The sequence below is a fragment of the Equus quagga genome, chromosome 13 (genome assembly GCF_021613505.1).
Source record: "Equus quagga isolate Etosha38 chromosome 13, UCLA_HA_Equagga_1.0, whole genome shotgun sequence".
Classification (NCBI taxonomy): domain Eukaryota; kingdom Metazoa; phylum Chordata; class Mammalia; order Perissodactyla; family Equidae; genus Equus; species Equus quagga.
Window position 1 is genome coordinate 80190727 of NC_060279.1, and position 25573 is coordinate 80216299.

A 25573-nucleotide genomic window follows, 5' to 3' on the forward strand; every position below is an offset into this window, starting at 1 on the left:
GGGCTGGAAACCTGCATAAAACTGGAGACTTAGAGGAGAATGGAAAAAGGAAACCTAATAGACCTACCTTTTTTATAAGGCCTGGAGATAAACAGCAGTACAAAATATCACGTGACTGGGAAGAAAACTTACACAAAGAATAAGAAATTGCCGCTGTACAAAACCTGAAAATAGAAAATAGAAATTGTAGAAATGTGATCCGTGCAAAATAAGGGACGAAAGAAAAGTCTGCATTTCAAGAGTGAGCTGAGTGCGTTCTACGGCAGCCGGCCTGCAGACAGTCCTCGGCCTCAGCCCCTCCGAGCACTTGAGAATGGCCCGCATGGGCCATCTGGTCTGAGCTCGTCCACACTGACAGCAGAGACTCAGACAACACGTGAACATTCAGACTCTGTGCAAACAAGGGCTTGCTTCCACTGCCTGTGAAAAGCCACAGCCAGAACAAACAGAATGGAGTCTGGAGACGTGATGGGGGTGTTACTCGTGTAATTACGTAAAAAGGGCTTTTTTTTTAGCAAGTGTTAGCAAATTATTCATTTTTCCTTCCTAAAAAAAGTCTGCAGAACCAGAGAGAAGCATGCTCAATTTTAAACTAAGCCTGGGGCAGCCTTTGCCCACCATGGTCAGCTGTGAAGTGTGGGAGAGGAGACCAGTGAGAAGAGAGACCAACCTCAGGGCCCAAAGTCAGGAAGATGGCGTGGAAGAAATGGGGGACCACAGCGCCTACACGACTGACTCCTGGTGGGGTCTGTCAGGTGCTGCCACAAGCCCAGGAGGGGCTGGACCACTCTGCCTCCCACTGTGGATGGCGAGGACAACTGGTGGGCGGTGGTATGGGGCAGGCTTTCCTGTGCTCGTCTTTCCCTGCTCCATTGCACTCCTTATGCCTTTTGTCAGTTCTGTCGATGAACTGCGACCACAGTCCCAGCCAAGAACTCCCACCGGAGCCTCCTGGCTTCTGTTGGGACCCTCTGTCTATTCACCCTGGCAGCCATAGCAAGCCCTACAGACCCAAGTCACACCGGGACTTCCCAGGGCTCCACCCACTCAGCACATTGGGACACAGCCCTGCTCTCCCCGGCAGGCAGTTGCCCTCACTCCCACCTGCCCACCTCTCCCAATACCTGGCGCCTTGCATCATGCTCCACGCTCGCTGTCGACTTACCAGGTGCCCCCACACAGACGGGCGGGGATGATGCGGTAAGCAGACAGCGGCATGTACACTGGCACAGACCTGTAGGGTAATGGGCCTCAAGACCCTGTAAGGTGACTTTCTCTTTGAGCAGGGCAGTTCCCTGTGCAGGAGTTTATCCTAGAGAAAGAGCTGTGGCCCAGGGTTGCTCACCACAGGGAAATCCAGGAACCTAACCAGAGGGATGGGTCCGACCAAGCACCAGGCGCCCCAGTACAACACGCAGCAGCTCCCACCACGACATGGAAGAACGCTTAGTGACATGGAAGGGCGTCTACAGTCTATTGTTAGCGTCTTCAAAGGCAGTTTGGTAAAGCAGGATGATCTCATTTTTTTCAAACAGAGAAACACACACATATAAATACACACAAACTAAGATTCTGGAAGGACATATCCCCAAATATTAATGAGTCATTATCTGTGGAGCACAAGTATTTTTGCTAATTCTGTCAAATGTGTTACTTTCGTCAAGAGAGAGAAGAGAGGTGACTGAGGAACAAGGGGGAGAACTCACTTCAGGCACAAGCGCGAGGACTCTGCGGTCCTGCACGTCAGGAGGCTGTTGAAGAACTCAGGGATGGAGAGGTCCCTGGCAGGGGCAGGAGGGCCCACATGCACCTCCGGGAGCACAGATCTGGACTCGCCAAGGTGGACAGCCAAGGCAGCCAACCCCAACACATGCGAGGCACTCAGGCTTGGGCCCTAAAATGAGAAAAGAAAGTGGTTCTGCAGGAGGGAACGGGTGAGAGCCCACTTCCCGCTAGAGAGGCCACAGCCCTACCTGGTGGTGGAGCAGCTGGCAGAGCCTGGTGAGCACGGCAGGGAGGAGCGCGTGTCCACACATGGTCATTGTGAAGCGGGCAGCCCAGGGGCCCTGCCTACAGAAACAGCCGGAGACGAGGACAGTGGCCAGTTCTGACCCTGAACGGCCCTACCCCGAGGCTGGTGGATGAGCCGTCACGACAGTATGCCTAAGAAGGAACCAGGCTGCTCCCCAAACAGCGAGGTCTCCTGTGGCAGTGTGCAACTTCTGCATGTCTCTGCTTGGTAAAAATCAGCACTGCTCCTGCACCCAGCTGGCCCTCAGCCAGTACAGCAGGAAGTCAGAGGGCAGGACCAGGCACAACCTCTCTCCTCATCGTGGACACAGGGAGAAGCTCTGCTCCAAGAGGGAGGCCCTCCCGGAGCACCCAGGCCACCCAGGCCACGTCCAGACCACCCAGTGAAACTTTCCAGACTCTACCTGTCTGGTGGAGCAAAGCTGGAGGCTGCCATCAGGTTCTGACAAAAAGACGTCAGCAGGAGATCCACAACCTGAGAGAAGAGGTCACTGAGGGTGTGGCATTCCAGAGAGGGCAGCACATGTAGGCCTAACGCCGTACCGATGCGGTACTGTTTACAGGCTGACGTAGGGCAGGGCCACAGCTGAGCTAACCAGACTGCACAACCGGCTTGCACTTGGAGAGGAAACCACAACGCACTTTGGCACAAGCATTCCCACTCCCATTCCTGGAAACAGCACAGGCCGAGTGTCCTCTCGCGACCTCTACTCGTGGAACTTTACAGCGGGCAGCAGGGCAGCCACCCCTGTCTATAAAGGGCCAAGAGGGCCACAACAGTCTCTGGCTGCACATTCTTCTTTAAAAACGTAAAAAGAGCTTGTACACAAACAGGCAGGGCCTGCTGATCCTGGGACAGAGGACCACCCAGCTCCTGGACGTCCTGCTTCACTTGCACAGTTTACCTAGCAAACAAGTGACAGCAGAGCCTAGGCATCTGGTACTTTCTGCACAACCCAGCAACACTCGACACCTTGTGTCTTTCCTAGGTGCACCTACCCTCACCTTCTGTTCTTGCTGCTCCAGTTCTGGGGCAAGGACGCTGAGCTGGATCTTCGATGCCTCACAGCTGCCATCGTCCTCACTGACGCCCAAGGCGGGGCCGAGCCTTTCAGAAATCACTGCAATCTGGGCAGACAGAACTGCAGGTGGAGAAACCCAGTTAGACCAGCAGGGAAACATGGGAGGAGATGCTTCAAGGGACTGACGGGGTGCGGGAAGCTACCTAATGCCCACCCTGCCCACTCCCCCAGGAGATGCTCCGTGGGAGGAGCACGAGGCCGGCACCGGGTGCACAGGCTCACTGCAGCAGCCCTGACCACTACGGCAGCCAACTCTTAGGTCCGACACTCCACTGACCCTGGGGCTGCTCACGTCCTCTAGCCAGGAACTGAAAACAAGTTTTCCCATCACGCAGGTGGCAGAGATTAGACAGTTGACAAGCATGTAACATGGGTGCATGCAACACGGGCAGAACAGAGCCACATACTGTCCCTTGCTTCTTCCTAGATGTCTGAGGGAATGTTATCCGATGGATTCCTTCACCATCACAAACCTCCACCATTTATTCATACTCCCCTCTGAAACCACATCAACTCTCCCACACACTGTCACATCTGCTGGAGGCTCCACATCCCAGCCACTGTAGGGTCTGCCACTGGCAAAGAGTCATGGCTTCTGGATGCCAGGGTCGGGCAACCAGTGGGCCAACCATAAAACCTGGAAACGGAATCTCTGCTGCTTTTAGAAACAACGCTGACCTGACCTTTCATCAGTCTTGCTGAAGTACTGGGGTTCCAGCCAGGCCTCAAGGTCCCTAGACACCACGCTCTGCAGGAGCACACCTCTGTAAGGCACGCTCCCCACGTGACCACACACTCGGCCCTCAGAACCATCACAGCTGAGGTGTTCCAGCCCCATCAGTGAGCAGTGGAACTAAGGTGGTTTTAATATTCCCTCTGGGAAGCTCTCATGGGACATTCTGTCCTGGTTTAAATGAAATGAATTCATAATAAATAAAAATCTATTACAGATACTAGGTAAAAATGTGGCTTATTTTAGCCTTTGAATTTTTCATAACAAAAATCTGAAAGTACTGGAACTTAGTCTTTTATGGACCACTCTGCACCCCTACGCGCTCTGAACTGTTCACGCTCTTACTCCACAAACGAACGCTTGTGACTTGCCATCTTGCAGTCACACAGAAGCAGAGGCCCAATGCTGAGTGTCATCGCTACTCAGGCAGTTAGGGTAAGAAAGGAAACCACACCCTAGTGACATCACTCAGCTTTCTTCCTCCCCATGCCTGTCCCACTGGAATGCCAAAGAGCAGAATCTTCAGCTTCTGCCAAGGGTCCGTGCCCGCCTGAGTTTCTGAGCTCCCATCCCACCTGAAATGAGTGCTCAGGCTTAACCACCAGACCTGAATCGCAGGGAATACACTCGGGCTACTATCCCTACGGGGGAATGGACCAGCCACGGAGCTCCGACCACAGTCAGACACGCCTCCTCGGCCCACAGACACCCAGCGCAGACAGCCCTGTCCTCACCGTCATACTGGGCGGGGTCTGTCATCGCTGCCCTGAGTCCTCCCAGCGCAATCATGAGCAGTTTCAAGGGTTCATCCACACAGTTGGGTTCCACCTTCATTCCCGGGGCTGTATCTGAGATGAGTGGTTAGTTTTAACAATTAGGCCAGACAGGAAACACAAGCACGGCTGAATGCAGGACTGCTCATCTCCATGGTCTCTCTGTGCAGAGGGAAGACGGGCACTAGGACCCCATGAGGAGAGAAAGGAAATCCTCTCCCTAATGCTGGATGCTAACTGTCATATCAAAAACTTACACAATTATAAACAAGCCTAAGAAAGAACACAGTTCTATGCACACCATCACCACAAGCGTGAAAATCATGTACGTAATGAAAAAGGGCCAGAGCATATGGAGGGAGGCTGGGCGGGGAGGGCAGAACTATGAACCGACGATGATTTAGTCCCTGTTTCTCAAACTTTTAAGTAACACTGTCACATTGCTTCTTATGATAGGATGTTAAAAAATAAAACATAAAGAAAAAGGACTGAGACTTAGTACAAGAGACAATTACCAGTTCTCAACGAACATTTAACGGACTCACTAAAAAAGACTAGACATGATCACCTATTTGCATAAGAAAGATATTTGTTCAAACACATCATTTTCATTATAAAAAGGAAGACACAACACACATTTTAAAAGCAAAACAAGTTCCAGTTCTGGTGTCATGCCAGAAGACACCAGGAGTATGCAGTAAGCTCACAGTCTCCCAAAGTGAGACCAGAAACCATAGAACCTAAGGCCTTTCAGATGAAGTATCAGAAAACATTCCAGAAGCCCCCAGAAGTAGGGCTGTGGAGTTGGGCAGGGAGGAGCGAGGCCACCTCGGCACCCCAGCACAACTGCGAGCTGTTTCAGCACCAGTCAAGACAAGTGGGAGAGCTCGACCTTCATGCTTTGCCCACTCAAGTTTTCTGGGTCCCTATCACCGTTAGCAATTATCCAAGCTCATAGCCAGGAGGGGTTCTGGCAGACAGACATGAAAACGGAACTGCAGTCAGCTGGCTGGAAGAGCCTCATTCAGACTAGCTGGCCCTGCAGACGTCAGAAGATTTAAACCAGCAAACACGAGCACTGCACCAACAGCACGCTCCCCAAGACACTGCAGGAAGCCAGGCCCTCTCCCTGCTGCCTTGTTAGTGGAGGGAATGGGGGGCAGCTGCTCCCAGCCCTGCCACCTCACTGATGCAGGCTTCCTCAGACTCGACCCAGGTCCCCATCACTGTCCCCGATAAGCAGAACCCACTACAAAAGAACTCCAAAGAAAAAGGAAAAAAATAAAATCTTTAAAAAAGGGGCCGGCCCCGTGGCCGAGTGGTTAAGTTCATGCACTCTGCTGCAGGCAGCCCAGTGTTTCGTCGGTTCGAATCCTGGGCGCGGACATAGCACTGCTCATCAAGCCATGCTAAGGCAGCGTCCCACATGCCACAACTAGAAGGACCCACAACTAAGAATATACAACTATGTACCGGGGGCTTTGGGGAGAAAAAGGAAAAAAATAAAATCTTTAAAAAAAAAAAAAGAACTCAACCGTCCAAACGTCAGAAAACTGCCACAGACCTTCCCCTACCACATACTTCAGAACCGACGCTGTGGCCTTGAGCCTGGCCACTGAATCTGGGAGGCCACCCGAACTGAAAGCTCCAGCTCAGGACAGGCACACAGGAATCGCATCACGGCCTCAGCGGGGCACACGAAGACAACAAACAGCAGAGTAGATCTGTATTGCACGTGGTGCTTCAAGGAAGCGCTCTGTCAGGGGCTGCTCAGGCCTCCAGCTAAGTGTCTGTGAGCTGACGCCACACCCGGCCCCCCTGGTGCCAAGACTGGCAGCCTCTGAACCCACAGCTCTGGCTGGACCCAGCTCGACCTGACCCGACCAGCACCGGCAGGCGTCACCAGCACATCTCGTGACCAGAGGAGGGAAGAGAGTGTGTCTCGTGACCGAGTGACCTGGGAGCCGTACTTTCTGGGTTCTTCTCGGCAGTGGAGCAGGCGTGGCGGTAGGTGGAGTACAGAGACGAGGGGATTTTATCTGCTCTGGATCAGAAGAAAACATGAAAATCAAATCAACTACGAATCAAATTAATTCCCAAACTTACAATTCCAAAAACTACCATAAAATAAAAATACGTGACATAGTAAATCTAAATAAATTATACAACACGGCATACAGTATGACCCTGTGTTTTTACCAAATTACATATATATGGGTTGAAATGGTCCTTTCAGTTCCACAGTGTGTCATATACACACACACACCATCAGGGCTTTCCACCAGGTAGTGAGACTATAACCGATATTCAAGTTTTAGTAATTTCCAAATTTTAAAAGTGAACTTATGTTACTTTTAATGAATAATACTAAGAAAAATACCCAATTAATGTCATTAAAAATAGAATTATAGAACCAAGCCTTGTGATAAGGTCATGGGGCATCTCAGGGCACAGACCCCCAGCTGGCACTTTCTCACAGCACGGTGACAAGTCCAAGGACAAGAGCCAGGGCATCACCTTCAGAGGAACAGGAGCCCTGAGTGGCAGCCTGGGTACAGGATCTGTGGCCGGCGGCACAGCCTGCAGGAGACTGGGAGCAGTGAGGCAGGAGGGCCCCCGACGGTGCTGCAGACCGTGATGACGACACGAGCAGAAGAACAAGACCCAGCTGTGCTCCAGAGTGAGGACCACAGCAGGGACCGGAAGCGAGGAAGGGAACCAGCCTGGAGACCAGGAATCGAGGACTACCACCCACTGCCCTGGGGATGGGAAAGCCTTTAGCTTAAGAAATAGAAACCAATGCAAATAAAAAGAAAGAACAAATTCAAAGAAATGGAGAAATTCACACAAAAGAAAACTTGAGACATCACTATCATTAACATCCTCAGAGGGGTCAGACAACACTGTAGCTATGAAATAAGAATAGACTGCCATAAAAAGGACTATCTGTGGCAGAAATGTGACACTCAGTAAAAGGATGGGCAGGTAAACTTGAAGAAATGTTCCAGAAAGGAGATAAAAACCAGATATGCAAAATATGACAGAAGAGGAGGAAAAAACAGAAGACAGTCCAGGGGTTCTAACATCTGAAATATAGGAGTTCCAAGAAAAAAAAAGAACCTAGTGGGAAAGAGACCTGCAATGACGTAAGTCAAGATGAAATAATCAGTGTCTGGGATTTGCTTCAAAATAATCCAGAATAGGGGAAAGATGGGTGGGTGGGTGAATTTGGGGCTACAGATGAAACAAGTCTGGCCACTTTTGGTAATTATTAAAGCTGGGTACTAGATACAATTTTCCATACATTTCTGTCTTAGATTTTTCATAACAAAGGGTTTTAAAAGATCTGAGAAAATTTCTTAGTACTGAAGGACATGAATTTCCAGATTAAAAGGCCCACTATGTGCCTAGCCAAGAAATGACATTAGACCCACACCAAAATACAGTGCTATAAAATGTCAGAACACAAGGAACAAAGAAGACAACACAAGCCTCCAGAGAGAGAACCACAGGCCACATGCAAAGAATCAGAAATCATAACAGTTTCTAACATCAACACTGGAAGCTAGAAATCAATGGAGCAATACTTTCAAAAATTTGAGGTAAAATAATTTCCAACGTAGATTTCTATGCCCAGCCAAACTACCTATCAAATGTGAGGGCTGATTAAGGTGTCAAAAAAAATTTACCCTCCATCCATCCTTTCTTAGGAAGTTTCAATAGGATGTGCTCCACCAAAACAATGGAGTAAATCAAGAAAGAGGAGATCTAGGACACAGAAGAGAGAAAAGTTGTCACAAGCCAGAGCAAAAGACCTTCCCAAGTGATGTGGACGGAAGACATAGGATGACAGCTGTGCTTAGAGGCATAAGAAGCTGACAGTTCAGGTCAGAGCAGGTTAGAAGGCTCAGAGGAGACTTCTCTGAGATGTGGAAGGAAGACACAGGATGACATCTGTGCTTAGAGGCATAAGAAGCTGACAGTTCAGGTCAGAGCAGGTTAGAAGGCTCAGAGGAGACTTCTCTGAGATGTAGTGCTGGAATACTCGACGACTCTGAGTGAGAGGACATTTAGACGACCGGCAGAATTTGCAGTTGAATCATGATATGTACAAGGAAAACTAAGATGAAACAAAGATAATTATGAACTCCAGAGAAAAGAGCAGGAAAAGCAGTTAGATTCATAATGGTCAGCTCCAAATAGTGTTTATATAGCCTTAAAAAAACCCAGCCATGTTGAGCTTTTAAAAACTATTATATGAAGGACAACTACATGTGTTGGTGGAGGAAAGAAAGCTAGGTCTTCATTCTCCACGGTGGAAAGTCAGCTGCTATTGCCCAAAACAGAAAAGGCGATAATTAGCAAAATAAGAATATTATTTAGAGATTTGGAGAGAAACATAAAAAGATCAGTAAAGAGTTGAAAATGGTTGCCTCCAGAGATAAAGAAGTGGCAGGGAGGGGGTGGGAGATGGCTGTTTCTTTTAATAAACTTTATGGAACTACCTGACTCTTCAATCTACATCCATATTTAACTCTGACAAAAATTTTTAAAGACTAGAAATAAATATGTCAAAAAATGAAGAAGCTATACTATGCAAATAGCAAAAAAAAAAAAGCCGGCAGTAATATCAGACAAAACAGAAATTAAGGTAAAAAGCCTAATAGAGACATTATATAATGATGAATAAAAAAAATATCCAGCAAGAAGACCATATTGTGAAGGCTATATTTTGACAATCATGAGTTTGTTTGCAACTAACAAGATAGTCTTCAAAATCTGTAAAGACGAATCTGACAGACCTACAAGGAGAGACCGACAAAGGCACAGCATCCTCCACGATAAACGGACGCACCGGAGACGGAAAGCGGTTGGGACACAGAAAACCTGAGAACACGCACAGTTGACAGACAGACCCTACACCCCAAATTAAGGGATCGGCGTTGTCTTCAAGCATGCCTGGAATTCTTGCAAACGCTGAGCATGTACTAAAGGGAAGTCAGACCAAATACAAAAAAATCCATAAAAAGCAAATCATGTTCTTAACGTCATTAAATTAGAATCAACAATAAAAGCTCAAGGACAAACATCTATGTTTGGAAAATTTTAAAATTCACTGATAGCTAACTTACAAATTATGAGAAAATCATCACACACATGATAGAATATGTAGGACAGAATGATGATGTGAGAACTTTATGTCGAAACTTCTCGAGGGCATAAGTTAAACAACTAGTTTAAGAAATTATAAGAAGAGGGGGCCAGCCTGGTGGTGCAGTGGTTAAGTTCACACGTTCTGCTTTGGCGGCCCAGGGTTCGCCAGTTCGGATCCCAGGTGCAGACCTATGCACCGCTTATCCAGCCATGCTGTGGCAGGCATCCCACATTAAAAAAAAAAGAGGAAGGTGGGCACAGATGTTAGCTCAGGGCCAATGTTCCTCAGCAAAGAGAGGAGGATTGGCGGCAGATATTAGCTCAGGGCTAGTCTGCCTCAAAAAAAAAAAGAAATTATAAAAAGGCAAACAAAGCAAACTCAAATAAAAAGAAGGAAATAATAAAGTTAAAATCCAAAATTAATGAAATAGAGATTAAAAAAACTCCAGGAAGATGACAATATAAAAAAGTGGTTATATAATAAAATTAATAAAACATACAAATCTTGTATCAAGTGAGCCATAAAAAATAAGGTAAAAGTAACACTAGCAGGAATTTTTAAAAAAGAATGAAAAGTATAGATGAGGTAGAGAGATTTTTTTAAGTCACAACAGAATATGATGAATAATGCTATATCAACAAACTTGAAAACTTAGATGAAACGGACAGTGTTCTAGAAATAGAGTAACTACTCAAGAAGAATAAAAATCCAGACTAAATCAATAACCATTCAAGAAACTGAGTCAGTAGCCAACTCTGCCTCCACAAAAGACACTAGGAACACGTGATTTCACAGCCAAGTTTTACCAAACCTTCAGGAACACGGAATGCCCAAGTTGCACAAACTGCTTCAAAGGACAGGAAAGAGGGAAGGCTGCCCAGCTCACTTCATGAAGGACTGAAACCCTGAAGCCAAAGCAGCCAAGACAAGTAGAAGAGAATCAGAGACACAAATGCAAAAATCCTACATAAAATATCAGTAAACCAAATGCAGCAGTTTATAAAACAGAATCATTACCGAGTAGGGGATGCTCCAGGAATACAAGGATGGTGGAAAAAATCTATCACATAACAGAGCACATGAAAACAGCATGATCATCTTAAGAGATGCAGAAAAAGCATTCATTCATGCTCAAAGTCTTTAGAAAATTCATATAGAGAGAACTTTTTTAATACGGTAACGCGCATATATTTATAAACAGCAAATATAATTAATGGTAAAACTTTAGAAGCATTTCTATTTTAGTCAGGAACAAGCTAAGATGCCAGTTTAGTACTCCTGTAGTTCTGTATTGTACTAAAAGTCCTATCCCATATAATCAGACAAAAATTAAGAGGTATGAAAACTGGAAGGAAGAGACAAACTATGTTCTGGTGACAACGTGATTATCTACATAGAAAATCTACTGACCAACCATGAGAAGTCAGTCCGGCAGTTACTGGATAGGAGAGTATATAATCAATGAGAAAACTCAACAGCAAACAATATGCTGTTCACAACAGCAACAAAATCTAGGTACCTAGTAATAAACCTAACAAAAAATTTATGAGATCTTTATAAAGAAAAATCATAAAACACTATGAAAAGACTTGAATAAAGATATACTATGTTCATGGAAGGAAAAACTCAGAATCAACTTTCCTCAAATTAATGTGTAAAATCAATGAAATTCCATTCAAATTCTAAGTTTCATGGCGATATACCAAGGATCTTCACTGAAGCACAGTTAAAAGAGCATAAACTAGAATTCTCCTAAGAGCCCAGTTACGGGCGATGAGTAAATCGGTCCCCATAGTCACACGGCCCTAGTGTCCATTCTGTGTCTGTGTGACCTGCAGCCGGCTGTGCAACATGGCAGTCCACAGCCACACAGCAGAATCCTACACAGCAGGTGAATAAACTGGAACCATAGGGTGAGTGAGGACGCAAATCGCAAAATGACACACTGTATCGACTCCACTTTAAAAACACAAAACCATACTATGTGATGTGTATACATACATAATTTATAACTATAAATACATGTAAAAAACCAGGAAAAATTAAACACCCACTTCAGGATAACGGCTTCCTTGGAGAAGAAAAAAGAGGAGGGGATCAGAGAGCTGGACTAAGAGAGGCTTCAACTGGTCTGAACTACTCTATTTTGAACAACAAAAAAGAAAGATAGTAAAATATTAATGTGGGTGGGGCACAAGGGTGTTTTCTTAGTTGGTCTCTGTACTTTTGGAATATTTTGTATCAAAAATAAATAAAAATAAGGAGCCCAGAGAATGGTCTTATCATAAGATGAAAAAATATATTTTTACTTTCTAGCCTTTCTGTTTTCAATCTTCTTATAGGTCCTATCACTTTATAAGAGTTTCACTGGAAAACAGGATTACAGTTTTCTATTTCTCCCAAGAAAGATGACCTTTGGGAAACCAACCAGCTTTCTGCTCCTGGAGGCCTCGCGGGCCCCACGCTATGCAGGAGGCTCCGAGTCTTCTGCAGTGTGCCTTTCACACATCTCTCTTCTCTTCTCCTTCTTTGCTTAAATCCTCCTTCTTTCACAATGATTATGCACCAATAAAACTACTGTAATTCCCAGACCAATCACCCTGGAAGTTCACTGAGGAATGATGCTAAGTGAAGATATTCAGAATCAAAGAAATTTTCTTCTTAAAATCTTAACTAATTTTGAGCCAGTATTTTATAAATAAAACATACATGTGATAAAACACATTTCTCTACAAAAGAGAAATTTCTCTACACATGTCTCTCCCCAACTGACTGCATTGTCAGAAACCCCACTAGAAAGAGAGATGTCCTTCGTACCTCTTCAGGGACTCTATAAAAGCCACTCGGGAATCAGGGACTCTGGGGAGCTGTTGAGGGGAGAGACGAGATTCGAGTGAGATGCCAGACAGGAATACCCTTGGTCTCTGCCAACTCGGTCCCAAGTTCACGAAGAGGCATACTGACCACTCGAGGTGTGAGCAGGGCGGGGAGAAAGTGAGACAGGTAGTAGGGCCTCCTGAATATGCTGCAACACAGAAGGGCAGGTCAAAGGGGCGAACACCGAGTCAGACGGCAGGGATCAGGACACCTTCACGAACACAATAAACATGCCCATTTCCAGATAGTCACCGCGCTGCACAGGGCTGCCTCCTTTCACATCCATGACGTTATAACTCATTTTTAAGTCTTCTTTGTCACTGTTTTGGGACACTTCATGCAAAGGGCAGTCTGTGCTGGTGACAGCCCCACATCCCAGGGAATCTGGACGACACTGCCCAAGGCATGGCCAATGAATCTGAGTTAGCCCAAGGCTACGAGGGTCGCTTCAGGTCAATTGTGGGCATTCTCCCTACAGCTGATCTGGAAGTCCCGGGAGCTGCAATCAGTTCACACTTCTCAGAAGCAACACCTTAAGAAAGCTGCCCCACGCTGGCAACAACCAGAATTCAAGATGTTTTGGGATTGCACCAAATTCAACGGAATTTTGCTATTCAACTCCCTATCCTGGCTCCATGCTGGTCACCCATGAAGCATTAATAAAAATCCACGGTTACTACACCGAGGGCCTGTTCCTGTCCCTCTGCACAGTGCAGGCTCTACTCAGCACTTCCTGTGGGCTGTTTGGAGGTGCGGCATGCTTTTCTAAAGAAAACAAGCTTCAAAGCAAGGGCTCCACTCCACCACGCTGCAGGGCCCTTGGCGGGACACTCACCTGGTCTCCCTGGTCTGCCACGAGTACAATGCCTACCCTGCCCCCCATGGCTCTGAGGAGAGACGAGGAGACAACTCCAGGCAGCAGGACCCTACCTGGCCTCCATGACGGCGACAGGAATTTTCCCCGTGTGCTCAAACAGCAGGATAGCCTTCTCAACATCCTGGGGCGCTTGGCTGTGGGGCTGTTCCGTACAGGGAGGACGAGAGAAGATTCAGAAGAAAAAACCCTGACTGAAGAAGGGTGCCATCCCCCTGTTCTTCCACAGCCCAACAATCCCTGTCATCTCGAGGTCGAGGCACAACACAGCCAGGGGACATTCACAGCAACTCCCTAAGCCCAGCTGCTCAGACCCAGCGATGAGCGGCCCCCACCGACCACTCAGCACCTCCGGGAAGCTGCCACCGCCGCCCTCTCAGCTCCATGCACCTTCCCGCCTCTCCTTTCCGCTGCCCCTCCAGGAGAATAAAGAGTTCCAATTGAAGATTTTCAGGGGGGAAGGGGCAGAGACTTAATTTTTGAGATTTAAAAAAATTATGAAATGGCAACTTATGAATAGCAATAAATCTTAAGTGGAAAGGTGCATTAAATATTTTAAAATATTCACCTAACACTTTAATGGTATCTCTAAAGGCTCACCAGCAACTCGTAACTTTTAAGTAAAATGGCCTTTAAAAAATACATAGTGGTACATATGCCTGCCATACGGCCCTCTGACATTTGGTTTACATTAAGTATAGCTAACACCTTTTTCTGCAGTTCCTAGAAGAACACGACTGCCCCCCCACCCCGTTTTACAGACCTCCTCTTCCATTCAGATCTACGTGCAGGGAGACCTCCTGTAAGACAAACCTTCCTGCACAGCGACTGTCCTTGTTCCTGCCCTGAACTGTGTGTAATATGGCAGAACAACACCTGCAGATAGCTGTCACCCTCCAGCTGCACCAGAGGTACCAGCTCCCAGACACAGAAGGCTCAAACGCTCAACCCAGACACAGGGAACGAGGCTGTGCCTGGGAGCAGGGGAGAGGCCTGAGCGGACGTTACCTCTGTGACGTCCCTGGCTGAAGACAAATCCTCATAGAGCCCCATGTTTTCTATAGAAACCTGCAGAGGAGACATGAGCAAGCGCGTGAGAGCCCAGACAGACGGTGGCCTGCGTGGGGAGAGGCTGGGGGGGCAGGCATGCAGGGGGCTGGGACTCACCTTGAGGTCGGCCAGCCGTGTCTTGGCCAGCGTGACGTAGTCTGTGAGGAGGGAGCGGTACTTGTTGGGAACCAGCGGCGGGTGGAGAATGTGCACCTGGGGGCAGATGGCAGAGAAGGATTACATCAGCCTTTGAATGTCTGTGACTTTTTGGGGAAAGTCAAAGAATCAGCCAAAGACCACCAGGGCAAAATCTGGAAGCAGGACAGACGGAATGTTGGGTGAGGATCTCCACATGCACCACCGAATGTTCCTCCAGAAGTGGGCCAGGCCGGGGAGAGGGCAGGAAGGGTCCTGACACAAAGCTGGTCCCTTGGCCACCACAACCCTGGCCCTCCTCTCAGATGGGAGGCACTTGGCGCTGCAGGTAGTGTTCATGTCTGTAATCATGAGGCACCGTCCATCTCAAAGGACCGCCAGCTGAGACCGCAAACACGGCAGTGCCCAGGGGAGACGAGGGGTCACACACGAAGGGCAGGGTGGGGAGGGAAGGCCCCCGAGGGGTGAAAGCACAGGAAGCACAGGTGCTGGGCTTCACGGGGGTGGGGGGTCTATTACATCATATGCATTCTTTGGAATGTAATCCAAGTTTCTTAATTAAAAAAAAAAAGATAATCAGTTTCTAGGTGTCCTGCCCCCAAAATGAATGGTGGGCACAGTGATCTGATTAAAAAAGATAGCATATAGTGAGGCCTTTTAATCACAAGGTTAATACAGACTTGTTATTAAAAATGCAAACTTGGGCCAGCCCGGTTACATAGTGGTCAGGTCAGGGCGCTCCACTTCAGCAGCCCGGGGTTCACGGTTCAGATCCCAGGTGTGGACCTACACACATCATGCCATGCTGTGGTGGTGTCCCACATACAAAAAATAGAGGAATATGACACATTATGTTAGCTCAGGGCTAATCTTCCTCACCCCCCCCAAAAAAAGCAAACTCTATCCTAGAATGTAAAGTCTTCCACTCCCACAAGTAATGGCCAGTGGCAGTTAGGGGGTACATCTTTCCAGATTCTTCTTCAATATAAAAATGTATTATTTTTTTAAAAACAGAGACAGATCATACAACACCTCCTGTTGACAAGGTGCTCATCATGTATAACCGGGTGCCGAAAACATCTTTCTGCGACAGCATACAGACCTGCTTCGTTCTTCTGAAGGGCTGAAATACCTCACTGCACAGTGACGTCATCATTTATTTGCCATCTCCTCGGGAGAGACTGGCATTTGCCTTTACAAACCCGCTTTCCCTGGCTGTACACTGACATCCCTAGTTGTAGAGTTTGCATCAGAGAAGGTCAGCAGGATGCCCGGGGTTGGGTGGGGACCAAGGAGGACGTGAGCTGAAGGTGCCCCAGCCGGCTTCTGACCTGCATGTACCGGGCGCCCTCGAAGGGCACGAGGTCCGACAGGAACTTGAAGAGGAAGACCAGTGCCTTCTTGCTGCAGCCGTGGGAGCCCCTTGCACTCCCAAAGGAGGCCTGGAGGGAGAGAAGGGCATGAGGACTGGGCAGGGGGCAGCGCTCTGCGAGGGGCCAGGCCATCCACGCAGTAACTCATCACACAGCAGTGGCTGCTGCCCTGCCTCTGCCTCAAAACGGAAAACTTCTACTGCAAAAAAAGAGAAACAACAAAGCCATCTTGTTCACATGATTTCAGGATGTCCTAGCTGCACCTCAACTGAAGAGATGGGCTGAAAGTTTATTAAGAAACTGAAATTAGGGGCCAGCCCAGTGGCATAGTGGTTAAGTTCACACACTCTGCTTCGGTGGCCTGGGGTTTGCCAGTTCGGATCCCAGGTACGGACCTACACACTGCTCAAGCCATGCTGTGGCAGGCGTCCCACATATAGAGCAGAGGAAGATGGGCACAGATGTTAGCTCAGGGCCACTCTTCCTCAGCAAAAAGAGAAGGATTGGTGGTGGATATTAGGTCAGGGCCAATCTTCCTCAAAAAAAAGAAAGAAAGAAAAAAAACCCTGAAATTAAAAATGTATTCCTGTAGAAAGCAGTAACTATGATATCTTTTTGTGAACTTTAGAGGCACAATTTATTAGCTGCCCTAAAAGGGCTCTTTCTTTGGCAAATACATTCATTCCATGCAATGAAGCCACTTCTGAACCAAACTTGTGAGTGGATGAGATCACTGCAGGGAGGCGGTGAAGAGGGTGGTCCCTCAGGACCCTGAAGGTACCCAGATCACAACAGAAAAGCAGACCCTCCAGCGATGCCTTGTGTACGACTGGGGATGAAGGAGACTCCAAATAGGCGTTGGCCCTGAACACGTCACAAACAAGCCTCAAAGAGAACTAAACACCCCACCACAAGCGACCCAAGGTCCTGCCACCCAGGCCCATGTGGAAGCCCAGCCCACGATCACAGCCCGTCAAAATTCCGTCAGGTACTGCTGCTGATCATCACAAGACGAGCGGGGCTCACAGCTCTTCTTTCAGAGCGTGTGATGTAATTCTTGTGAATACTGTGATGTGCAGACAGACACTAGAAGTCGTTAGGTTAAAAGGGGACTCCCTGGGGCGGGCCCAGTGGCGTAGCAGTTAAGTTCAAGTGCTCCGCTTTGGCTGCCTGGGGTTCACCAGTTCGGATCCCGGGTGCAGACCTACGCACCACTTGGCAAGCCATGCTGTAGCAGGCAACCCACACATAAAGTAGAGGAAGATGGGCACAGATGTTAGCTCAGGGCCAGGCTTCCTCAGCAAACAGAGGAGGTTTGGCAGCAGACACTAGCTCAGGGATAATATTCCTCAAAAAAAAAAAAAAAGAGGACTCCTCATTGCCATTCAGCCCCCATCTTACACCCTCCCAACCAAGTGCAACGGGCATCAGTTCCCTCCATTCAATCTGTCTGCACGGAGAGGTTCCTGACTCTTGGCAACATCCACTCAATTAAGAGTGAGCCTCAATATACACCGAAAACAGGGTTAGAAATGAACTACATAGGAGCTCCACAGTTTATTTAAAGTATTTATGTAAAGTGTCTGAAGTCACACACATCCCCAGAGCTGGGGTTACAACAGCGTTTAGTGTCACTAAAGGAAAAAGGAAGTTCTTTTCATTATTAGAAAAATTACAGCTAAGAACTGCATTCCTGACCCCAGAGGACTCAAATTTGTAATCATCACATTGGTCTATTTACGTTAACATTCCTGAAAATAAAGATTAAAACAGATCTTTAAACACTGAACATACACATAAACATTTGTCAAACTTATCCAACCATTCACTTAATTTGGGTGCATTTTATTTTATATAAATTATACCCCAATAAAGTTGATTTAAAAAGGCAAAAGGGGGGCCTGCCCCATGGCTGAGTGGTTAAGTTCACACACTCCATTTCGGCGGCCCAGGGTTTCGCCAGCTTGGATCCTGAGTGTGGACTCAGCATCGCTCATCAAGCCATGCTGAGGCAGTGTCCCACATAGCACAGCCAGAAGGTCCTAGAACTAGAATATGCAACTAGGTACTGGTGAGCTTTGGGGAGGAGAAGAAGAAAAAAAGAAGACTGGCAACAGATGTTAGCTCAGGTGCCAATCTTAAAAAAAACAAAAAAAGGTAAAAGAAAAAACAAAACCAAAAAAACACTCTCAACGCAGCACTTCAGAAGCCTTCCTCTCCCACCTCTCGCCTTGAGAACTGAACACGTGTAGGCCCTGGGGGACACCTGGCTGTGACCACAGCATCTGGGCAGAGCTCTCGGCAGACACAGAACACATAAACACAGGGAACAGAGTCAGCTCAGTCGGACCCACCCAGAGAGCACTAGGGCATATTCTGGAGTCAGTCCCTCAGCGCCCTTACTGCAGACACAGCCAACAACCCACGTGCAGCCAGCGGGGGCCGTAGGCTGACTACCCAGAGCTGGTGGAAGCCCAGGCTGAAGGATCTCCAGGGAATAAAAGAAGAAAGCAAGATTCAGGGTCCCCCATCCTCAACCAACACAGCAGACAGACAGAAGCTGGGCTCTGGGCAGGGGGGGCTGCCCCTGCAAACTGGAGGAAGGTAAGCTCCCCACAAAGAAGCAACAATGGTGCCGTGGGAAACCCCAGAACTTCTACACAGAAAGAGATCGCTTTGTCAACGACAGATTCGCACGTGCCTGACCATCAAAGCTGATCTCAGAAGATGCCCACCAGGCACAGCCTGGGCTCTTACGGGGCCCTCGGAAGCAGGGACCCAGCAGGTCTGGGAACAGTGGCACAAACGTGGGAGAGAGAAGAGAAAGACACACCCAAGAAGCCTCAGAGTGCTCCTCCCAGACTGATGGGAGCGCAGCAGCACTCAGTACACCTGCAGGCAGAAGCGGCCACGTGTGCCTTCTCTCTCCTATGACCTCACAGATGTTCTCGTAAGAGGGGGAAGGGGCCCTGTCAGGCAGGCCAGGCAGCAACCTGGGGAAGGGCTCAGCCCCTGGATGGGGAACTCAGAGCCCCTACGGGAGGCCAAGAGGTACACATCGGGGTTGGCCTGGGGCCATCTCTGCAGAGCTGACCCATGGAATGCATTCATTCTCATGATGGCGGGTCGGGGGAATATGTCAATGGCTGGCTGGGAGTACCAGCTGGTCAGCCGAGGTGACTCACCTGGAACCAGTCTGCATATGATGGGAACACGGAGGGGCCCTCCAGGGCAGCCTGACGCACAACCAGGAACGCAGTGACCATGCTGTCCAGGTCACAACTCTCGAACGCGCGGGCCAGCAAACGAGCCACCCAGTCTAGACAAGAACCACCACAGTCAGAGCAAGTACAGGAGGGCGTCTGGGAGAAATAAAATGTGTGCGTCCGCTGGGGATCGAGCATTCCAGTTACGAGGCTGTGCATGTCTCACGCCAATTTCAAGAGGCTGCATAATGCTCATAGTGTGCCAGACACCAACTGTGAGAGGCTGTCACACGCAGCAGTGTGCATGACCTCAGCGCAGCAGCCGGCACCACGGGCGAGGCTGCCTGACAGCACAGACACAGGAGGCAGGGCACCTTCGGGCAGGTGAGGGAGGGCTTCTGTCCTCACTGAGATGGACAAGGATTCCGCCAACAGGCTCACTCACAAATGCTGGGGTTTTGCCGACAACAGATGAACTGCATGCGCTTGCACATGTGCACCCCTGCTTGTGCGTGCACCCATGTGCGTGCGTACACACACGCACACACGCGCGCGCACACACACACACACACACACACACACAGACTCAGAACACCACAGGACCCCCACCAAAGCGCACCATGAACCAGCTGCTGTGCTTCCGGTAAGCAGATCACCAGTGTGGACACACAGGAGAGCACGTGCTGCCAGTTCACCTCATGTGTCTCCAGAACTTCTTGTAAATGGCCAACCAGCTCCTCAGGACTCAGTATCACAAAGAGCTGGAACAAAAGTGCCCCCCTTGGCTGTCAAAGCAAGCCACTCGTCAGGCAGCAGCTGGATCCCCACCTCCATCCCACTTCCTGTCGGACACGACACAGAGTTGGAACAGTGGACACCTGTGCGTCTCTCCTCTCCACAGAGGTAAATACCGGCTGGAGGAATTCTCATTTTGAGGAGAAGGTCCTTTACCTAAGGGGCAAGTTCAGTCTCTGGACACGCAGACTAGGAGTCCAGACATGGACAGCTGTGTCTGTGCAGACTCTAGCCTCACTTTACAAGGACTAGGAACCACACAGCCTCATGGAAGCAGATCCAAGAGGCCACCTTGTGCATGCAGTGGCAGGTGTCAATGCCACCACCACACTCACCTTGCGGAACAGACTGGTGAGCAGAGGGGGCATCTTTGCAAAGCTCCACTCTCTCTGCATTTGAACAGCATCAGAAACTTCACTCAGGAGATGAAATAGACAAAATGTCAGTAATCATCAAAAACCTCTGTTTTAAAGATTTTATTTTTTTCCTTTTTCTCCCCAAAGTCCCCCGGTACCTAGTTGTATATTTTCAGTTGTGGGTCCTTCTAGTTGTGGCATGTGGGACGCTGCCTCAGCATGGCCTGATGAGCAGTGCCATGTCGGCGCCCAGGATTCGAGCCAGCAAAACCCTGAGCCGCTGAAGCAGAGTGAGCGAACCCAACCACTTGACCATGGGGCCAGCCCCCAAAGAACTGTTTTAAAGCTTCACTGTCAAAAAACTACCTTGTTTTAATTTGCATTTTTGAATTTTTAGTGAGATTCACCATTTCCCTGTTTGTCAACCATTTTCTATGTTATCAAATGTCTATGTCTTTGGTCCAGTTTATCCTTTATCATATTTGCTACAAATATTCTCTACTCAGTCCATCACATTTTAATTCTGGTGCTTTTAAGCTCTCACTGTCGATGAGCAATCAGTGAGGATGCTGCAGAGAGGACGGCTGGCTGGAGCAGGCACTGAGAAGCTATGCCAAGCCCTCCAAAAGGACAACACAGCATCTGTCAGGAGCTTCCTGTGCCCCACCTGAGGATCCACCCGGGGGATCTGCCCCCAACTCAGAGAAGGCTCGGTAGGCAAGGTGTTCACTTCAGCCTCATTTTAACAGTGAAAACCTGCAGACCAACTGCCGCTGAAGGGATGGTGATGTCAGCCAAAGGACACCCATGGGTAGAAGATGACGTAACTGTTACACACTTTTAATAAAACCATGTAACTACATAAGGAGATGCTTACGACGTGTGACGTATGACAACAGAACCTTGGGATTTATAGTATAACTATGTTTTCAAAAACCTATTTAGAGAAGACCACAAGAAAGGTTTCATGTTAAGGTATTTCTATTTTGGTGATGAGATGGGTAACAATTCTTCTTTCCACACTTCTTTAATTCTAAATTTTCTTTATGAGAATGCATACTTTCAAGAGGAAGAATATTTATACTAAAGCATCCTTCATGATCTCAAAGTCTCTTACAACGTTAACATCAGGGCCTACGCACCCGTCAAGGGAGACAGCCGTCCCCAAATAAACTGGGCCCCAGGACTCACCTCTCAGCACAGGCTTGTGGGTGAGTATCTGAGTGAGAGTGTGGCTGAAAAACCTCTTTGGAGCATCTGTTGAAATTATACTGCCAAACGTCTGTCCACTGAACATGCTGAACCTGCAAACACGGCAGAAAGAGGCTCAGGAATGGAGAGCCTCCCAGGCTCCCGGCCTGCCTGGGGCCAGCTGAGGGCTCCGGCCTCATGCACAGCGAACGGCTCATCAAACCCTCTCTGTCCAGAAAAGCCACCGCTCCAGCACAGGGCCCACAGGCTCGCACTTTTGAACCCTGACACACTTTCTCTGACAGGCCACTGGCCACAGACTTGAAATGGAATCCATGGAATTGTAGTTTCAACGAGAAAGAAAACAGAGGCAATGAAGACGCCTCCTGTGCAGAGAAGCAGGACAGACATCAGAGTGAGCTCGGGCCGGGCCCGCACAGAACAAAGGGAGTCCCCCATCACAGCAACCTGGAGCCAACGGCAGGACCAGGTCCCAGAAAACGTCAACACTGCAAATCCTTGGTTTCCCTGTCTGTGAAATGGGGGGCAGAGACAGCAGGGGCCTGCCAAGCCGTGAGCAAAGTACCTGGTACACGCAGGTACACAAATGCGGCAACCGCTTCTAAAGCCTGTGTCGACCGACAGGACGAGGAAGGAAAGGCCATCCATGAGGGGGAGCTGCACATCACCCACAGGCCACTGACAGGTCGGAGGGACGAAGGGTGACAGGCCGACAGCAGCGTGCCAAGGTCAGCATCACAGTTGACCCTACCCTGACTCCTCAGTGGAAAGAACCCAGGGTCCCAGCAGCTCTGTGACCTGCTCCAGAGTCACATGTGCAATGAGGAGAAGCCAGACATGGGGCTAACCTTCCCCTCGGTGCCAGGAGGCTGGCCACCCAGATTTTTAGGGGATGTCTGATTTTACTGTAAGTACTGGCAACTAATTAAAAACTTAAAAAAACAAAACAGATTGGCAGTTATCTGACTCCGGGGACATGATATGAGTAGTCCAGTCAGGCATATTGTAAAAATGCATAAAATTTAGAGACCAAAGCAGTGTTTTATACACGGATTAAATAAAGTACTGAATTATACGGCACCACTGAGGACTACTAAAGTAATTGTGGACTACAGGCAATCAGGAGCAGAACAATTAATGGAAAGATTTACAAGGCCTGGAAACGCTGGGAAATTCTCCTGGTTTCCAGAAGACAGCCAGCTTCTAGGTTGGCCTCACCCCACTTTACTTTGAAGCAAACCCTGACACCTGAAGGTGCAACCCACAAGGACGTCAACATGTACCACCACAGGGCAAGGGAGAGAAAGCACATGTGGCAAACCGCGGCTCCTGGTGAATCTGAGCTGGAGCCTGGGAGAGCAGGGGAAGGGGACAGGGGAAGATGACTAATAGCTGTGTGTTCTAGAAAGCCCCGTGGAAGGGGCCTGAGAGGGCTGGCACAAGGGAGACAGCCAAGACAATGAGAACGCCCTGGGGCGCCCTCAGTGGGAGAGGGGCCCATGTGACCCTTAGGAATCGGGGCTTAAAGGAACAAAGGGCCTATCCCCTCAGACCAGGAATGCTGGCACATGATTCCTACAGGAAGAGGGCTCAGCCTCCTGCCACATCTTCAGAAGGAGCAGGCAGACCAGAGGGTTTCTAGTGCTTTCCAGCTGTCACCCCTCCTGACATTATCACAATGAGAGAGTGTGCTCAGGAGTTAGCTGTCGATATGTCAGGAGCGTCTGAAATACCTAGGCCCTCTAACCTTGCAGGAATCACCCCCGAGAGGGCCCGCAGGCCTGCCCCCACAAACGTACCAGCAGCTCACTGCCTTGTGCGCTGGGGACTCCTCCTGCAGGCCAGCAGCCAAAGCTTCAAGTGCAACTGAGGACAACATGAGAAGAGAACACACAGCACGTCGCCACAGTCCGTCAGAAGCAACCCGGATTAAGTATTTTTGGAGAAGTCAGGTAACGGATCTTCAGGAAGAGCTCCTGGATTCCCAAGCTCCCGGCCTCCCAGGCCTCCCAGGCCTCCCAGAGCCCTGGATGGCACAAGTCCTTCAACCTTCCAAGCATCCCCATGGGACCAAAGACAGCCTTTAAAATCAATCAAAACATGTCGACAATCAAGTGTCTCCCTAACTGACCACTAAACTGGTATCATTTACAGCTCTAGAGATTAAATGTGAAGCCACCAGGGACTGAAAGCCAGGAGAAAAAGTGAGGATAAGTTGAGACCAAATTACAACCAAAAAAAGGGGTGTTCCAGTACCAGGACTCCAGAGGGTGAAATATACCAACAGATCTGGGTGAAATACTCAAAAGGGAAAGGCGGACAACTGTGACCACTTCCCATCAGCCAGCTAAGTCATTCCCAGAGTGGGCGCTACGCAGCTGACTCACACAGTAGCATCCTCTCCAGCACATCACGGGCGACCTGCCGAGAGAGAACAGACGCCGTCACTGCAGTCACACACACCACTCAGGACAGCTAGCTGCTACCACGTCAAACGAAAACTCACTTGACAAAGAGGTCCACCCTAAGATCTCCTCTTAGTCAAACATCACCCCGGTACTGAGAAGACTCAGGCCCAAGGCCCGCCGCAGCCTGGGGCCTCCCGGCCTGGCCTCCTCTGCCATTGGATTGAGCTCAGGAGATGTCAGCTCAGAAGAGTCCTGCCAAAGCTCTCTAGGCCGGGACCCGGTGAGGAGATCTCCCTTTCCTCCGTCTACAAACACGGGCCCAGACTATGCCGCGGTGAGACCGTCGCCCTTGAGAGCATCGGAAACCAGAAGACAAGCTGGGGGACGCACCACGGCCTCTTTCCATTTCCTCACATCTGCTGGACACGGGGAGCACCTCATGCTAACAAAACAGATTTCCTCACAAAAAGCTTATCAACTGTACTGTGGGTCAAAACGTTAGCCAGTGGCTGAAGAACTTCCAAAAGGGAGCAAAAACTCGGGATGGGGACTGCTGTCTATGCTGAAGCACATTTTCATAATGAGGGCAATTCTGCAAACTCTTCATTTGAGTTTTCCTCTTACCTGGGGCATCTGTTCAGGCTCCACATTTCTTCTCAGATCTGAGTTTTTCTGAAATCCCATCAAAACAAATATTCGCACAAAATCTGAAAACCAAAAAACCAAAGTGTTACATAGACTGTAGTCTCCAAACAGCCATGCATCACACAGACTGCAGGCCTCAGAGGGGCCAGGAGGGCGAAGACCACGAGGGCTGCCAGGAGAGCCCACTGCTGGCCCAGGAGCCCCTGCAGGGGCTGCCACTCACCAGCCACCACACAGTGCTCGCTAAACCCCGCCAATCAAAGCACTTATTGAATCAGACTTTCCTTCTTGTCCTTCTACTTGAAAGGGAAATACTTACAACCAATCACGTTTATAGTAAGGATTTTTCTCTCTTAAAGCAAACAAAAAAGTAGCTTCTATAGGTTTCTTGCGGATTTTTTTCTCCAGCCAATCTCCTACACCAGTAATACAAGGAACATTGTAGAAGGACCCAGAAACATTATAATCTGGGAAGTGAGGCAGGAAATGAACTCATATCTTCTGAAAAGATCAGAATCAAGAGGACAGAAATTGAAAAGACTTTCTGGGGGGCGGGCCCCGTGGCCAAGTGGTTAAGTTCGTGGGCTCCACTTCTGCGGCCCAAGGTTCACTGGTTTGGATCCTGGATGCAGACACGGCACTGTTCATCAGGCCATGCTGAGGCAGCGTCCCACATGCCACAACTAGAAGGACCCACAACTAAAAAAAAAAAAAGTATACAACTATGTACTGGGGGGATTTAGGGAGAAAAAGCAGAAAGAAAAAAACGACAGCGAAGATTGGCAACAGTTGTTAGCTCAAATGCCAATCTTAAAAAAAAAAAAAGGTTCAACCTTCAAGTTGAACT

The 25573-nt window shown here is 48.7% G+C and overlaps 1 protein-coding gene across 9 annotated transcripts in view; it reads right to left on the bottom strand.

Moving 5' to 3' along the window:
* The window catches only part of FANCA (FA complementation group A), a 57095-nt gene that overhangs the window by 19458 nt on the left and 12064 nt on the right, over window positions 1–25573 (bottom strand). For 7 of the 9 annotated variants that reach the window (XR_006891654.1, XM_046683329.1, XM_046683324.1 and 4 more), the window contains 20 exons: window positions 24706–24788; window positions 24061–24094; window positions 23473–23539; window positions 21653–21765; window positions 20441–20517; window positions 19930–20071; window positions 19290–19423; window positions 16063–16173; window positions 14693–14788; window positions 14534–14593; window positions 13582–13670; window positions 12739–12799; window positions 12592–12641; window positions 6590–6663; window positions 4581–4694; window positions 3031–3173; window positions 2436–2506; window positions 1974–2070; window positions 1707–1894; window positions 68–164 (listed from right to left, as the gene is read on the bottom strand). Coding sequence is in view for 8 of the 9 variants with exons in the window: in XM_046683329.1 (XP_046539285.1) it covers window positions 68–164; window positions 1707–1894; window positions 1974–2070; window positions 2436–2506; window positions 3031–3173; window positions 4581–4694; window positions 6590–6663; window positions 12592–12641; window positions 12739–12799; window positions 13582–13670; window positions 14534–14593; window positions 14693–14788; window positions 16063–16173; window positions 19290–19423; window positions 19930–20071; window positions 20441–20517; window positions 21653–21765; window positions 23473–23539; window positions 24061–24094; window positions 24706–24788 (1901 nt within the window). In the remaining variant the exon portion in view is untranslated. The remainder of the gene's footprint in view (window positions 1–67; window positions 165–1706; window positions 1895–1973; window positions 2071–2435; window positions 2507–3030; window positions 3174–4580; window positions 4695–6589; window positions 6664–12591; window positions 12642–12738; window positions 12800–13581; window positions 13671–14533; window positions 14594–14692; window positions 14789–16062; window positions 16174–19289; window positions 19424–19929; window positions 20072–20440; window positions 20518–21652; window positions 21766–23472; window positions 23540–24060; window positions 24095–24705; window positions 24789–25573) is intronic. The other 2 variants (XM_046683330.1, XM_046683325.1) reach the window with 1 other exon arrangement.